At 32.9% G+C, this 17,427-nt stretch overlaps 1 protein-coding gene and 1 long non-coding RNA gene across 6 annotated transcripts; both read left to right on the top strand.

Annotated features, from left to right (window-relative positions):
- The first annotated feature begins 338 nt into the window (after positions 1-338).
- LOC129315928 (F-box protein PP2-B11-like) lies at positions 339-6,141 on the top strand. Of its 4 annotated transcripts, none has more exons than XM_054960093.1 (8): positions 339-587; positions 709-870; positions 992-1,153; positions 1,275-1,436; positions 1,561-1,683; positions 1,803-2,178; positions 3,550-3,668; positions 5,596-6,141. In XM_054960093.1, the coding sequence occupies exons 6-8, from the start codon at positions 1,804-1,806 to the stop codon at positions 6,002-6,004; spliced, it is 903 nt and encodes a 300-aa protein (XP_054816068.1). In that variant the 5' UTR covers positions 339-587; positions 709-870; positions 992-1,153; positions 1,275-1,436; positions 1,561-1,683; position 1,803; the 3' UTR covers positions 6,005-6,141. The 4 variants fall into 4 exon arrangements, with proteins under 4 accessions (XP_054816068.1, XP_054816069.1, XP_054816066.1 ...); XM_054960094.1 differs by having other exon boundaries at positions 706-870; positions 1,645-1,683; XM_054960091.1 differs by having other exon boundaries at positions 706-870.
- Positions 6,142-7,347: 1,206 nt separating this feature from the next.
- On the top strand, positions 7,348-9,763 carry LOC129315006 (uncharacterized). 2 transcript variants are annotated; one of them, XR_008594359.1, is made up of 3 exons: positions 7,472-7,884; positions 8,053-8,171; positions 8,323-9,763. It is a non-coding gene; the product is annotated as an uncharacterized LOC129315006 (long non-coding RNA). The 2 variants fall into 2 exon arrangements; XR_008594358.1 differs by having other exon boundaries at positions 7,348-8,171.
- The last annotated feature ends 7,664 nt before the right edge of the window (positions 9,764-17,427 follow it).

The following is a 17,427-nucleotide window of genomic DNA, read 5'->3' as shown; positions in this document are numbered from 1 at the left end:
AGCTTGACGATTGGAAATGGAAGTCGGTGATCTCTTGAGTTCAGTATCACAGAAGTTCATTGGCGAGAAGAAAAAATGACAAGATGAAAGAGTGATCATGTTTTTATTGGGTTTTTCTTTTATATTTTTATTATTTTAAAAGGTATTTTTATCTTTTTATAATTTATATTTAATTAAAAAATAAAATGAGATAAGGCATTCTCTAATAATATTCTTACATATCAAATATAATTTTAAAACTTTATTTTTAATTTTAATTTTAATTTTAATCTTAATCTTAATTCATTAAAATTGAGACTTGCATATCAAACATTGCCTCAAATTTACATGAAAGAAAGATATCATCAGGACAAAAAGGAAAGGAAGATTTTAATATCCTCGTCCACAGTACTTCCTTCTCCAAACCTTGTCGCCTGAAAGAATTCTTCCGGAATCCAATAATACCAACGGGAATTCTTGAAAGTCTCCAATCCTCAGAAAAATTTCGGATCCAGCAAAGCACAGATCTCAGAGCACCATTGAGGCTGAAATATTTTGAAGATCTGCCTCTCTGTTGCAAGATTTGTATTTCTTCTCCAAAAAGCCTGGTAAGCATCAACCGTTCCTTGGTAGCTTTATTTCTGATTTTTTTTTTGTACCATACGGTTCATCCTTGCTTGATTAAATTTAAGAGAAAATTTTCATTGTTGCTGGGCGTCTGAGTAGCAGTTCCGGAATCCAATAATACCAACGGGAATTCATGAAAGTCTCCAATCCTCAGAAAAATTTCGGATCCAGCAAAGCACAGATCTCAGAGCACCGTTGAGGCTGAAATATTTTGAAGATCTGCCTCTCTGTCGAAAGATTTGTATTTCTTCTCCAAAAAGCCTGGTAAGCATCACCCGTTCCTTGGTAGCTTTATTTCTGAATTTTTTTTTGTACCATACGGTTCATCCTTGCTTGATTAAATTTAAGAGAAAATTTTCATTGTTGCTGGGCGTCTGAGTTGCAGTTCCGGAATCCAATAATACCAACGGGAATTCTTGAAAGTCTCCAATCCTCAGAAAAATTTCGGATCCAGCAAAGCACAGATCTCAGAGCACCGTTGAGGCTGAAATATTTTGAAGATCTGCCTCTCTGTCGAAAGATTTGTATTTCTTCTCCAAAAAGCCTGGTAAGCATCACCCGTTCCTTGGTAGCTTTATTTCTGAATTTTTTTTTGTACCATACGGTTCATCCTTGCTTGATTAAATTTAAGAGAAAATTTTCATTGTTGCTGGGCGTCTGAGTTGCAGTTCCGGAATCCAATAATACCAATGGGAATTCTTGAAAGTCTCCAATCCACAGAAAAATTTCGGATCCAGCAAAGCACAGATCTCAGAGCACCGTTGAGGCTGAAATATTTTGAAGATCTGCCTCTCTGTTGAAAGATTTGTATTTCTTCTCCAAAAAGCCTGGTAAGCATCACCCATTCCTTGGTAGCTTTATTTCTGATTTTTTTTTTTTGGTCCCATACGGTTCATCCTTGCTTGATTAAATTTAAGAGAAAATTTTCATTGTTGTTGGGCGTCTGAGTTGCAGTCATTGGTTTGCTGTTTGATATTGGACATGTCCCAAAAATTCCGCTATGAAGGCAGCAGGATTTATATTTGTCTGTTGATGCAGCCATGCAGGCTCAATTTTGTTTCTACCAGATGAAGCACGGTAACATGATGAAATAAAAATAGTTGTCTTTCATCGCAAAAGCATCAGCCTGGAAACTACGGCAACCAGATTCCCATAACTGGCATTGACCGGGTTTTTTTTTTTTTTTTTTTGGCCAGAATGACCATTGACTTGGTTGACGAAAAGCTGTATATAATAAATCTATTGGCAGAAAAGACAAACAGCTTTATAAAAGAATCTGAAATATTTTTGGGAGAGAAGAAGAAGAAGATGGAGATAACAAGGATTTTGCCGAAGGAGTGCATCTGCAAACTAATCTCACTCACAACTCCAAAGGACGCCTGCCGATCATCCGTCGTTTCCTCGGCCTTCAAAGAACTTGCAGATTCTGATGACACGTGGGAAGCTTTTTTGCCGTCCGATTGGCAAGACTTGATCGCACAGTCCTCTTCTCCCAACTTGATTTCTATGCCCAAGAGACAACTCTACCTGCATCTTTCTGATCATCCCCTTCTCCTAGCGAATCAAACCATGGTAAATTTACTCTGACTCGGTCTATTTTGTTTTTATGTTTTTAATAATCTCCTATACAGAAAATTTTTGTTTTATTTTAGTTTTAGATATTTTAAGACATTATTAATTTTGACATTTATATGATGCTAACTAAGTACTCCTCGGTCAAATATAAGCATTTTCTCCAGTTTATCTTGTCCAAAATGTAAGTAATTTAGTACTTGAATACAAAATTCTCACTTTCACCAGCCGTATTGGCTGCAGCAGAAGCCGTTGGGGCATAGGGCTCCGCACTGTTCGGCGGAGACTCTTAGTATCTCTAAGGCTTGCATATTTCTGGCTACCTTCATCCTTGCTTTTGTTATAACGCAGAAGTGATGTGATATTATGAGCCAATTGTCACATTGCCTGAATTTTAAGAGATTAAGAGAGAATTACATGACATTTAAGAAGAATTTAAAATGTTTCGAAATATTTTAGAAGCATATGAAACAATCTAGAAATATATAGAACAATTTGAAAAGATCTAGAAGATTTTAGGAACATATAGGAGGATGTAAAGATATCTAGAATATTTTGAAATATCTTTTGACATTCTAAAATGTTCTAGATATATTTTATCTAGAATATTTTGGGATATCCTTTGACATTCTAAAATGTTCTAGATATCTAGAAAAGTTTATAGTCTCTAGATATTTATGTAGAGAATTTTAGAGAAATAGTAACAACCGTAGGATTAAATTAATTTTCACCATGCATGAAAGATGTGAGAACATTTTAGATAAAAAGGGAGGTCTATAAATACCTTCAGGCTCTTAACTTACTCATTTGTAACCATCCTTAAATTTCAAAAGCAATACAAGTTTCGCATTCCCATAACTCTCTCAATTATTCTTTAATTTCAAGATTTTTATTCCTTAATTTAGTCAAGCACCCTCCTTCTCAACAAATCAGACTTACTTTCTATCTTCCACTAAAAAAGATCCGAGTGTCGCGTGGGTCAAAAGACTGGTCCCGTGACACAATGCAGTGCTTTATATATATGGATAGTGTATATGGCTATTTGCTTTATAATTTTTAAAAAAAAATCTCACTTTAGTTTTTATATTTATTAACCTAAATTTTTGTAATTAAAAATTGAAATTATGAGTAAAAAAATAATATATATATATGTTATGAAAATAAAGATTTTATTGATATACAAATTATTATTAAAAACCATTTATATTTTGAATAGGAAAGATGATATGTTTTTGAACCAGGTAGGTAAATTCAAACCCTTTTGATTTAATTTTAATTTTTATATTATCTTATGCTTCTCTATTTTTCTACTGTCTAATGAAATCACCGTAGTGAAAAGTATAATTGATGGTGTTGAAGTGAATGGAACAGAGTTTCTCCTTGGCAAAGGAAAGTGGGAAGAAGTGTTATATGATAGGTGCACGAGGCCTGGGCATTGCTTGGGGGGACACACCTCCTTACTGGAATTGGGTTTCTCCTCGACAGTCTCGGTATGCTTCAATTTTTGCCCTTATATCTATCTATATATATAAATAATATCTCTTTCTTCTTGATTATTAGTATGAATCTGATGATCCGGCACTCCGGCGTATACTTTAGTTAGAAAATGATTATTACAGTTGCTGACCTCTCTTAGAAAATTTATAGGAATATTTTATAAGAAGAGAAAAGAATTTTAACAAGAAAAAATGAAATATAGATATGTAGAGCTATAAACAAGTAAATCAAGGCAATGAGCAACAGTGTAAAGAGTGATGAACAGTATATACTAGGAACACAAATAAGTTGTGCTAACATCAAAGCAATATTTGAAATTACTTCAAGTAAAAGTATTATAATATACAAGTGAAGTAGAGCAATGAATAACAGTTTGAAGGATAATGAACCACGTACAATAAGAAAATGAATAAGTCATGTTAACATGAAAACAAAATTTAGAATTAATTCAAGTAAAAGTATTGTAATGAATAAGTGAAGCATAAAACAATTACAACAGTCTCAAAGATAATGAACCACATATCATAGGAACACAAACAAGTCATGCTAACATAAAAGTAAACATTTGGAATTAATTCAGGTGAAAGTATTGTAATGAACAAGTTAAGTAATAAGTAGGGCAATGAACAATAGTTTAAAGGGTAATTAAATGCATACAGTATAAATATGAACAAGTCATGTTGACATGAAAGCAAGACTTGAAATTAATTCAAGTGAAAATGTTATAATGAGCAAGTGAAGTAGGATAATAAACACTGTATAGAGGATAATGAACAACATGTAGAAGGGACAAGTCTTGCTAGAGAATTTTATTAGGGATAATTTTGTTATTTCCATGTAATTTTAATTTTAATTTAATATCTTAAACTTGCAGTGAAGTTTCAGAAATTCAAGAGTTCTCTTTTTTATTATCTTTAGTTGAGGAGTTTGCAGTAAAATTTTCCCTTTTTTATAATTAGACGGACTTGTGGTAGGAAGATTTCATAATTAGTTATTAGTGTAATTATAGGATTATCTATGGAGTCATTGTCAAGTGACTCTTGTGGGGCTCTTAATCTATGTGAATATAGGTGTATTCACGTACACGAATAAAAAGAAAATCAAAGCAATTCAGCTCTCTTGGCATGTATAAACTATAAACACCGAATCAAATATCTTTTAGAATTTTTTTTGTCATTTACTGAAATAATATATAGTCATCACTTTGTTTTATGAACATATACAGTCATTGCTTTAATTAACTAGTCATTGAGTTGCAAGGACGCATTAACTTGAAAATTATCTTTAGTTATAATTAACTACTATAAAAGACCATCATCGTTAACCATTGTTGACTATAGTTGTTGGCTGCTTTTTTAACTCAAAATTGTTTTCAAATTAACATAATCAAACAAATATTCATTTTGTGTTGTCTTAAAAAAAATTAAAAAAATTGATTTACAAAATGGTTTTTGAAAACAAAAAATGAAAACAAAACCAAATGAGCCCTAAGTCACTAATTAAGTCTGTTTTGGGCTAATGTTCAAAAACATCCAAAAATATTTTTTTTAAGGAATTTCTAGTATTCTGAAGTCATCAATGGTATCCATTAACCTTATAAAAGAAATCACCATTTCTCAAACCATTAGAATAGTTTGATTTAACAGATTGAGAAAGATTAATATCTTTTATAAAGTTTATAGATATCCATGTATCATTGATAACTTGATTATTCCAGAAACCTCTAGATAAGAAGTTTCTGAGTATTTTTGCATGTTAACTTTTTTCTTTGGTCATTTGTTGAAATAAAATAATCATTGCTTTAACTTAACTAATCATGTACCCCCCCTCCCAATCACTCTCCTGTCGCTAGAGTTTTGGCCGGCAGCTTTTTTGGTTGCATACAAATATCTTTACACATCTGCATACATACACTTGCAGATTCCCTCAAGTAGCGGAGCTCCAGTATGTGTGGTGGTTTGATGTGAGGGGAGCCCTAAACACTGTGCTTTTGTCCCCGAAAACAACGTATGAAGTGTTGTTCATCTTCAGGTTTGGAAGGAGACGATCGGGATTCACAAACAAGCAAGTGAATTACAGTCTCGCTACTCAAGGAGGTATGAACACTATTGGACAAGTGGTGCTCGACCCTCCAGAAATTGGCGTTAAACATAGAGATGATGGATGGATGGAATTCAAGGTTGGGGAATTTTTCACTGAAGATCATGAACAAGATGATGATGATGATGGCTCTCTGTCCTTCAGGGTGTGGGAGACTGATAATTATTACACTAAAAATGGCATTTTTGTTGAAGGAGTTGAGTTTAGGCCTAGAAGCACTAATACATGATATGATTTCTCAGTGTGTTGGACTGGAATTTTGTATTTGGGGTGTGGTGTGGACTAGTTAATTACATTAAAATTAAGTTACTTTGTCAATTTATGAGAAATATTTATTTATTTACTTATGAATTTAAGATTATACATTGTCACGTGCTCCTACTCAAACCTTAATGTATGTATATATATATATATTTTTTCTAATCAATAGCTAGGGTCGTAGGCTATACAAAAGTTGATGTCCAACCAAAGGCTGCAGTGCTCCTATTCATAGCCCGATCTTCCTCTTTGTGACTGAAAGGGGTGCCATGTTCGTTGTCACCTTGTTCTGGCCAAGTCAAAGGATCAAGGTAGCTTTAGTATAACAGTGCCGCCCAATAAGCTCCATCTTAGAGGCAGAAAAGTGATTACTGCCTGCCCCAATTTCCTACAACTCTTTTCGAAATGGCTAACCTCCTCATGATATATGTCAAATTTATTTTAGAGTATAGAATATAGTAGCTATTAATTTTATTTTTATATAAATACTAAAATAAAAAGAATACATATTTTTCTTTAAGACTGTAAGATAAAATATTAAACTAACTTTTAATTGACTTGTCAATACAGTTAAGAAGATAATTAGATAAATAAAAGTAAATTTCACAAGAACAGAACCAAGAGATAATTTTTTGTATAAAATTAAGGAATGAATTTGTAATTAAATTTGATCAAGGAATAAAAATATAAAATGAAAAATAAATTTAGGAGATTAATTGTCCATATTTTGAAATTCATTAGTTTTATATATAAATTGAGAGATAATATTTCAAGTTAATTGTAGAAAAAAAAAGTTTCAAAATAACCATACTATTTTTAAAGTAATGTTTGGCACATAATTTTTTTTACATAGAAATTGAGAAATATGTTAAGAAAATGATATATATATATATATATATATATAGCACTTTTATACTTGTAATATTGTATGACCATATAATTTTTTTAAATGTGCTTGTATTTTTGATAGATAACATTTCTATTGAATGCCTTTTCTTTTGAACTTGGAATATAAGATTGGTTTGTTTAAAATTTAAAAATAAATCATTTTTAGATAATTTAAATATTTTATGAAAAGAGATTTGATTTTATAAATGTAAAAATTATTTTATGTTTAGTTAAAATTATAAAAAAATTACTATTAGTTAATTATTTTTAATTTTTTTTTAAAAATTATTTAATTATTTTAAAATTTTTTGATAACTTCGCGTATCTTGCTTTTTTTTTTAATACATTTTTCCTTATTTACATTATCATATTATTATTAGCAGCTACTTAAAATACTTTCTTAAAATAATTAAAAATATACTTTTTTTCATATTTTAATTATTTTTAAAATTTTAAATAAATATTTTTAAAACTTATAGTGTAACCTTTTTTGAAGAATAAGTACTTTTTTTTTATAAAATAAACTGAAACAAGTATCTGTGATAAATCATGCAACCAATATTACAAAAAGATCTAATTTATGTTTGTGAGAAATATCTGGTTCAGCCCATTGTCGGAGCCCATTTGGTTGTCCAGTGCAGTGCATATTGAGCGATCTCATTTATCCTGTTATGAGGGAAGAGAGAGAAGAAGAAGAGGATGGAGATAACGGGGGTTTAGCTGAGGGATTGCATTTGCTAAATCATTTCATTCACAACGGCCAAGAATGCTTGTCGATCATTCGCCGTTTGTTCGGCCTTCAAGGAATCTGCAGATTCCGATGAGACGTGGGAAGCTTTTCTGCCGTCCGATTGCCGAGACTTGGTCTCCCAATCATCTTCTCCGAACTTGATATCTCTTCCGAACAAACAACTCTGCCTTCACGTCTCTGATCACCCCCTTCTTGTGGCCGATAAAACTAAGGTAAAGGTCAATTCCCACTTTAACTTTCTGTTTTCGTCTTGCTTGATCGGAACTTTCTTGTTATCCAAACTGCATTTTCGCTCCTCTACTTCTTGGGATTCTATTTCATTTGAAATCACTTTTATGCAAAATAGTGCTATTGGTTGATGATTGATGTGGATAGAACAGAGTTTTTCCCTGACAAAAGAGAGTGGCAAGAAGTTTTACATGATAGGGGCAAAGGGGCTTTGCATTATCTGGGGAGATACGCCTTGCTACTGAAATTGGATTTCAATTCCAGAATCCAGGTTTTCTTTATTCTTTGTTGTTTTACATTTATAGCACTTCAGATTTCAATTTGTGTTATAGCGTGCCTGTATTGATAGTCTAACTTATGTTATAGTAGTTGAGGGCCTGGTGTTTGGTGACATGTACATATATCTTTGACATATTTTACAGATTTTCCCAAGTAGCAGAGCTCAACCATGTATGGTGGTTTGAAGTGAAGGGCAACTTAAAGATTAGGCTTCTGTCCCCAAAAACATCATATGATGTGTTCTTCATCTTCAAGTTTGGAAGCGACAGATTCGGATTCACAGATGCACCGGAAAGTTTCAGTCTCACTAAAGGAGGTCAGTGTAGGTCTCTGGGAGTGGTTCTGGACTTTTTGATGTTACGCAGAGAGAAGATGGATGTATGGAAATTAAGGTGGGGAATTTTTCACTGAAGAAGAAGATAGTGATGATGATGGCTTCGTGGAGTTTAGAGCATGGCAGACTGAAGCTTATATTAAAGAAGGCATTTTAGTTGAAGGAATTGAGTTCAGGCCTACAAAGAATGACTAGAAGACGAAAGTTGTATGCATATTTCAGCATGGGATAAACCTTACGCCTTGCTTGGTTTGTGGAGTGATTTTCATGGAATTTTGAATGATGTTAAGAATGAGAATGAGAATGGAATGTAATGGAACGAGATAGTTATGTTTACTAATGCCATGGAAAGGAATGAAAAGTTTAGGAAAAATTTTATGCTTCGAGTCCATTTTCTAAGGCACCAAAATTACCATAAAAAGCTTTGCATTGTTTATTCATTTTGCTGTTTTTCATATTGAGATTGTTACCACCTCTCGGGGGGACCGCAAGCATGTGAGGCCTGTAAGCCTCTTCCCAATCGGGGTTTTTAATCTGCAAACTTGGAGGACATAAGACATACGCTGCGTGATTTTATCCAACCAGGTCTGTGGAGCAAGTTTAAAAGGCCAAGTGGTATGGAATGGCTGGTCTGGAATCTGGAAAACCTGGCAGGCTGAGATTTTACTAAGAAAATACCGTGGGATACAGTGTTTGGATATTTTTGTTGGGACATCTGGACTAGTAGATGTGAGAGAATCTTTGAACTTGAGGAGCATATGGAACCTACACATTGCCTGAATAGCTTTTACAAAGCTTGTGCTGATTTCCAGTTCTTCCACGCACAATCTTTAGATCCATGTGTCAACGAAGCTAGAACCCGATGATCCGATCCTAGAGAGGGTTATGTCAGGTTAGACATTGATAGTTCTGTAGTTGTAGGGGAGTTATTTGCGACTCCAATGCTGACTGGTTGTGGCGTTTTGCTTGTAAAATTGACTCTTTTCCTTCTGCAATAGCAGTTGTGGGGATCAACGAGGCATTTAACCTTTGCTGGCAAGGAGGGCTAAAGCTGTGAGTATGATTAACGGTGGAATTTGTATAAACCCCCCCTTTAGCGACATTGTTGAAATTGCTAGGCTTTTCTTTAGAAGAGATTGGGACATCTCCATCTCTTTTGTTTATCGAGAAGCCAATCAGTTATCTCATGTCATTGAATGTATCTTTTGTACGGAGTTTATGGATGACGAAAAGATGAAGCTTTGCTGTGATGAACTTTTGTAATTGCTGTAAGTTTCTGTTAATATGGTGTTTCAGCTTTCATCCCGGGGGAAAAAAAAAAAAAAAAGATCTGCACACACATTAGAATTCAATGATCCCCACCAACTGCGTTTGCCACCAACGTTTGGTGATTTGTCCGATCTTGTAAGTCCATTTGACCTATTTGGTTAGGATTGTTGCTAGAAAGCCCTTTTACTTCACTTGAGAATTAGTAACGACAGTGGTTTAAGCCTTCAATTGGAAACTGTGATAGGTCATGAATGAGAATGTTGGTCATTACAGTGTGTGTGTGGGGCATTGGTTAAGTTAACACAGTAACAAATAGCTTTTCAGATCAAGTTTTGGGGGGGAAAAAGGTGCTTGAATCATTATTTTAAAAAATATATCTAAATTGATTAAATAAAGGTGAAATAACAATTTCTTTTATTAACATAATTGTCATTAATGAAAATATAAAATTTTATGCCTTTTTTCTAGTTTTGCAGAGCAAAAATAACAAAAAATTTAAAATATATTATGGTTTTTTAGTTCTTCAGAGTAGCTTTTTAACTTTTTTATTTTCCAAAATAGTAAGATAATAGAAAACATATTTTCAAACAAGCTTTTTCATTTTTTCGTTTTTCAAAACAAAAAACTACTATGAAAACATGTTATCGGATGGGCCACTTGAGAAAACAATATTCCAAGGGACTTTATTAACATGATAATTTCCAGCCAACAATCTTGGATTAACCAAACAATAAACAAAGATTCACAAACAACAAAAATGGCTTCCACTTGAGAAAACCTAGCATAATTGATACTTAAATATAATAAAACTTTTAAAGATGCTGGTAGCCATAGTGGCATACTTATTTGTATTATTGATCCACATCCTCTAAATTTATCATTTGCTCATCCATGATATCCTTCCTTATACTTGAGGAGTAAATATACCACCAAATGGATAAAAATAGTGTCAAATGACTTAATAATGTGATTGTTATACATAAAATAATTGATGAAGCTAAGACACACATTATGCATGGTTCACAAGTAACATAAAAGGCTGCGGCTTGAGAGTTTTGTATGCATGCCTTGTGGCCTGTGAAGACAGAATTAATGAAATGAAAAAGATGGGAGTGAAAACCAGTGGAAAATAAAGTACTTAAATATAAACCTGTTGCTCAAACATCACAAGGTTGAGAAGCAAAACTAAACTTCTCCTAATCAGTGTCCTCACAAACAACCACTTCCTCATGGCCATTTGCTGTTTTAAGCGAAATCATCATTTCCACTCTACAAATATCCAGAAAGGCAAAAAGCTAGCAGTGGCACCACCAAGTTTATGTTTCAGAATAAACATTGATGAAAACCAAGTGGCTCTGGAATAGAATCACAAGAATATGTCTAATAAAACAAGCTAGGATTTCCAATATAAGCACCTCAGTCTACTAAGATGAAACTATCACCATCTAAGTGATGCTATAAAAAGGTTGCTTCCACTTTATGTCTAACTAGAACACAATATAAAGCTGAAAGACTGTCTTCTTAGACCGGCCGAAAATATTATTCATAATCACTGCCTACATCTATGGCTCTTAACGCTAGAGTATATTGCATATAATTATTTGTGGAACAATAAAAGATTTGGACTAACCAAAAATACCTGATTTAAAGTACCAAGAATCTTCTAAGGGAGAATAAGATTCAAAGCTAATCCGAGTAGCACCATAGTGATGCTTGAATCAATTTTTACTCTAAAAACAGCGGTAGTCTCCAAGGACAGTTCAACCAAATGTGAAAAGCAATTATTTTCTATGATGCTCTGATTTTAGAATAGAAAATTAAAAGTTAAATTTATGCAAGGCTTTGAGCATCCAAGAGCACTCATACTAATTATGTAACTAGTTCCTCATTTTTTTGCTGATTTAACTTTATCTAAGGTCAGTAGTTCTGTACGAAAGATTGAATAACTTTTTTTTCTTAAAAAAAAAAAATTAGTAGAATCAAAAGAGAAACCTACATACATATTGTCCCTTACTCATTTATAAGGGCTTTCTTAACGTGCCTAGAATGATGAAATATCTAGTATAGAAACTGAAAGAAAGGAAATTCTCTGAAAGAACTTGTTATTAAGTAATTCTCTTGTGTTCCCAAGTGTAAGGAAACAAGCCTATTTATACTGAACAATCTGAAACTAAAAGGGGCAGAGGTTACATGCATGATAAATGGGTTTATATTCATTATTGGCACTGAACGTAAAACAGACATCAATGGAACGGATGTGGTTAATATGGCATTATGGATGGGGTTATGGAGATGGGGTTATAATGGCTAGCTAACGCACAGTTTTTATAGTCTGATTTTTAGGTCATAGGTCAAACCCAATCCCTTTGTCTATCGGAAGCGAGAAAACGAGCTGCAAACTAGAAAAGCCCTGAACCTAGCAATCTTCACTCCTATCCTTTCTAAATTTTTATTGAATCAGGTCTATTAATCATATCGTTAATCTGTTCCTTCCTTTTCCTCATTATATTTCTGTTATATGTTTTCAATGGCAGCATGTTTATTAATATATAGTGCTTTTTCTTTCTTCCTCCTTTTGTTTTTTTGTAAATCTTTTTACGTCATTGAACAGTGCATGCATGGACTTATTGCATTACATAATAAGGTAATTGTTTGTTGGGTGTAACATCTTAAATATTTTTTTTAAAACAATTTAATTCAATCATGATAAAAAAGTGTTTATCATGATAAATAGAAGTCAACTTATCCTATATTTTTTTTTGAAACAATTCTATAATTTAAAACACTACTATGATAAGAAACGATAAAACAAAGCGTTATAAAATATTTCATCTTTTAAATTAATTACCATGGTAGAAACGATTAAATCTCTTTTCAAATAATATAAAATAATTTTATATAACTAATACACATTTACAACTATAGTTGGGTTACAACCACCCAACACATTTTATATCAATAAATTTAATATAAAAATATTTTATAATTGGCTTAAGCTTGCACAATATAATATCTCAGATAAATTTTTACCTCCTACATGCCATTAGGTTAAAACCACATTTTTTTTTCATCCTTATACTTCCAACAAGTGCAAACCATAGACTAACAACTAAAATAAACAACTTAATTAATTTTCAAAATAAGCTAATTATTCAGCCTCATAATCATGCCATTTCAAACAATTCAAAATAAATTAGATATCAAAGTTACAGTTATCTAAAATATACCAAAAGTAGAAATAGTTTAAAGGGAATGATTACATCATTATATTCATATAATTGTCAATAAACAAAAAGTCCTAGTATTGGCAATATAACATATTAAAAATCATAAATCACATATCCAAAAGAGATAGTAGATCTATGCCACTAAGCCTTAGGGACTCCTCCACGTGCCACTTATGGCTCTTCTCTTGAAAATTGTTTACCACATAATGAGACTCAAAAGTCCCAGTAACCAATGCCAATTTATAATAGTGTATACAAATAGTTAAATGTGTGCTTGCTAAGGGAAACAACAGTCATATAATTCCAACAAAAATACAAGAAATATTACACTGCATAACAAACAACCATCCTTATCTCCCTCCATTAACCTCGAGCTGTAGCCCTTACTCAGTGCTAAATTACCCTGCCAAAAGTAGATTAGCCTGAGCCTTTATAAGCCACCTATTAGGCTCCAATAGGGGCGTATCACATGGCATATAAATACAACAACAACAAGTTTTACAATAATCAAACAAATTCATAACAATATTGTGCAATTATACAATATTACAATCTTTACAATTTTCTCATTTTCAATAATGTTACAGTATTACATCCCACTTGGCAAAAATACTTCAAAATGTATATCCACAATTTCACAATTTTTTCATAAACATAACAAGGTAATTTCTCAACAACAATTCATAATTCTCTCAATAATCATCCAATTAACATGAAGCAATACTAATCACAAATTAAAAGCATGATTATCTCGTAGTTTTTTCAATAAATTATTCCTCATAATTTCTCCCCCACCATAATCTTCACCAATAACACAATCTATAAATAAAATATTATTTATAAATATTAGTTTCAATTATTGAAACTAATAAAATAACTCTAATAATAGAATTAGAGAATATAACATAATTTCTACTCTCAATCTTAGTACAAATCTAGAGTTAGTACTATTAAATAAAATTTTTAACTCCTCTTTTAGTCATCAATAAACATTAATAAGCTAAAATCAACCTCTAAACCAATTTCTATTGTCAAAATTTTTCTTTTTATTTCAAAAATTCGCACCTAAAATACCCAAAAATTAAAAATTGAGTCTCAAGCTTAGAATCATCATCCCATAGCTATAATAATCCACTTTTGATCCCAAATAATCATCTAAACCTCAATAAATCAACATATATTTTTGAATTTAATAAAAATCTAGTCTAGGGTTTGATCCATAAGCTTCAAATTCAATGATCACCAATAAATTTATATTCTAGAACATTTATTACACCATCAACAACCACATTTATACTCTAACAACCTCAACAACCACATTCATTCAATAAAAATTCATCCCTCTTCCAAATTTTAGATTTTCCACCATCACAAAATCAGAAACGAAAGGAGCTAGATGAATAAGAAAATTTTTTAGAACACTTATTTAATCTTAAAAATCTTGAAATCTCACCCTAAATATCCTATCAAGAACCCTAACCTTTAAAACTCAGATCCCTTCTCACCGGCGGCTCGTGTTCTTTCATCTTTGCTCGCGTAAGAAAAGGAAAAGGCTAGACGGAAGGAATGAGAAAAGGTAAGAGAGGTGGGGGATATTTAAAAAGGTGTGGGTCCCATAGCATTTTTTTTACCTTCATTTATCTTTCTTTTATATACGTGTGTGTGTGTGTGTGTGTGTGTGTGTGTGTGTGTGTGTGTGTGTGTGTGTGTGTGTCTACACTCATGCACGCAATCTACCACCCTTTTCTTTCTTTCTTTTTTAATTTATTAGTCTCTCTCACTCTCACTTTTTCATTTCTTTTTATCATTTCCCAATAATAATAATAATAATAATAATAATAATAATAATAATTTTTTTTAAAAAATCTTAGCTTAGAATTATTTCTTGAATTAGTCTAATAATTATCTCTCAAATAATTTATTTACTTCTACATATGTTTCAAAATTTCTATTATCTCAAATCGACTATTAAAATTTAAATTGGGATGTTACAATTCTCTCTTCCTTTTAAAAAATTTTGTCCTCAAAATTTAAAGTTAGTAACTATAAACTATGTACCTAGTCAAAAAGACGAGGATAATCATGTCGCATACTCTCCTTGGTCTTCCAAGTAGCATCACCAGGAGTTGTGTCCTTCTAGGTTACTTTTACTAATCTAATGGTCTTATTTCTTAATTGCTTATCCTTGTAATCCACAATCCTTTCTGGTTCAAGTCTAACTGTCATATTCTCCCTGAGTTCAATCTCCTTGGGTTCAATAATATGGGAGGGATCCGATTGATACTTCTTCAATTGTGACACATGGAATGCGTTGTGTATACCAGCAATTTGGGGTGGTAGTGCTACTTGGTACACTACTAGTCCAACTCGTTTTAAGATCTCAAAAGGTCCCATAAACCTTAGTGTCAACTTCTTAGCCTTAATAGCTCTTTCAACACTAGTTATTGGAGAGATTTTCAAAAATACATGGTCGCCTACTTCAAACTCAAGCGGTCTCCTCCTCTTATCCGCATAACTCTTCTGTGTACTCTGAGCTGTGAGTAATTTTTGCTTGATTAAAGCAATCTTTCAGGTAGTCTCATTAACAATGTCTGGCCCCAAAACAGTTCTTTCACTCAATTCTGTCCAATATAGTGGTGATCTATATTTTCTTCCATATAATGTCTCATAAGGTGCCATTTGAATGCTAGAGTGGAAACTATTATTGTAGGCAAATTCAGCTAATGGCAAGTGACTATCCCAATTACCTCTAACCTTAATGGCACAAGCTCTTAACATATCTTCAAGAGTCTGTATGGCTCGTTCCATCTGCCTATCAATCTGAGGGTGGTAAGCGGTGATAAAACTCAAATGAGTACCCATGGCTTCCTGTAATGACCTCCAAAAGTTTGATGTGAACCTTGGATTGTGGTTAGATACAATATTAGTTGACACTTCATGCAATCTCACCACTTCTCTTATATAGATTTCAGTTAATTTCTTAAGAGGATAAGTGATATTGGTAGCAAGAAAGTGAGCCAATTTGGTGAGTCGATCCACAATTACCTATATAGTGTCATGACCAGCAGATGTTCTAGGCAATCCTGTAATGAAGTCCATAGAAATACTGTCCCATTTCCACTCTGGAATATCAAGAGACTGTAACATTCCAGCTAGTTTTTGATTCTCAATTTTGACTTTCTGATAAGTCAAACAATGAGTTACATGCCCAGTTACATCTCTCTTCATCCTTGGCCACCACCAACCACGTCTTAAGTCATGATACATCTTAGTTGCTCTTGGGTGAATGGTGTATCTACTTTAATGAGCCTCCTCAAGTAGGATATTTTTCAATCGAGCATCATTAGGCATACATACTCTACCCTTATATCTCACGACATCATCATCGGTCACATAAAAAATGTTTAGCCATTCTGGCCTAAATCTTTACCTTAATCTTATTCAAATGATCATCCTTTTGCTGCATAACTATGATTTCTTTCTAAAAATTATTCTCAAATTCAGTAATGTGTAGAGCAGCTAAACGATTCTCGACTACTTCTACGTTTTCTACATGGAAACTACTCCAAAATTCATGTTCTCTAACTATCATGTGAGCAGTATGTACAAGCTTCCTACTCAGAGCGTCGGCGACTACATTAGCTTTCCCTGGATAATACTTTAACTCAAAGTCATAATCCTTTAAAAACACAATTCATCTATGCTATCTCATGTTGAGTTCCTTTTGATGAATAAATATTTTAAACTTTTATGATCACTGAAGACTTCAAAGGAAGAACCATAAAGATAATGCCTTCAAATCTTCAAGGCAAACAACACAGCAACAAGCTCCAAATCATGAGTAGGGTAATTTTCCTCATGAGGCCTCAACTGTTGGGAGGCATAAGCCGCTACTCGATCCTCCTGCATTAATACACAACCTAAACCTTTCTCAAAAGTATCAGTATACAAGGTATAAGGAGCAGTTGGAACAGGTAAGGTGAGTATCGGTGTGGTGGTCAACCTCTTTTTTAGCTCCTGGAAGGCAACTTCACACTCGTTCGTCCAGATAAATGGAGCATCCTCCCCGGTCAATTTAGTCAAGGGCACTGCAATTTGATAAAAACCCTTGATGAAGCGACAATAGTAGCCTGTAAGACCTAAGAAACTCTTAATTTCTATCACACTTTGAGGTTGTTCCCATTTCATCACTGCATCTATCTTACTAGGGTCCACTATTACCCCTTCTTTTAAAACATGGCCTAAGAACTTAACTTTTTTAAGCTAAAAATCACATTTGCTCAGCTTGGCATAGAGTTTGTGCTTTTTTAATATCTCTAAAATAATTCTGAGATGTCTAGCATGGTCCATCTCATCTCGAGAATAAATAAGTATGTCATCAATAAAGACTACAACAAATTTATCAATATAACGCCTAA

The sequence above is a fragment of the Prosopis cineraria genome, unplaced genomic scaffold (assembly GCF_029017545.1).
Source record: "Prosopis cineraria cultivar Desert tree isolate PC_DT_omini unplaced genomic scaffold, ASM2901754v1 PC7, whole genome shotgun sequence".
Classification (NCBI taxonomy): Eukaryota; Viridiplantae; Streptophyta; class Magnoliopsida; order Fabales; family Fabaceae; genus Prosopis; species Prosopis cineraria.
The sequence above is the reverse complement of the archived record's forward strand: the minus strand, read 5'-3'. Positions and strand labels throughout refer to the sequence as shown.

Bases quoted from the DNA above. Each gene is read 5' to 3' on its own strand.
- LOC129315928 (XM_054960093.1), top strand. From the start codon at position 1,804: ATGACCATTGACTTGGTTGACGAAAAGCTGTATATAATAAATCTATTG. The intron at 2,179-3,549 runs GTAAATTTACTC...TGAATGGAACAG, and splicing joins TCCTAGCGAATCAAACCATG to AGTTTCTCCTTGGCAAAGGA. The intron at 3,669-5,595 runs GTATGCTTCAAT...ATACACTTGCAG, and splicing joins GTTTCTCCTCGACAGTCTCG to ATTCCCTCAAGTAGCGGAGC.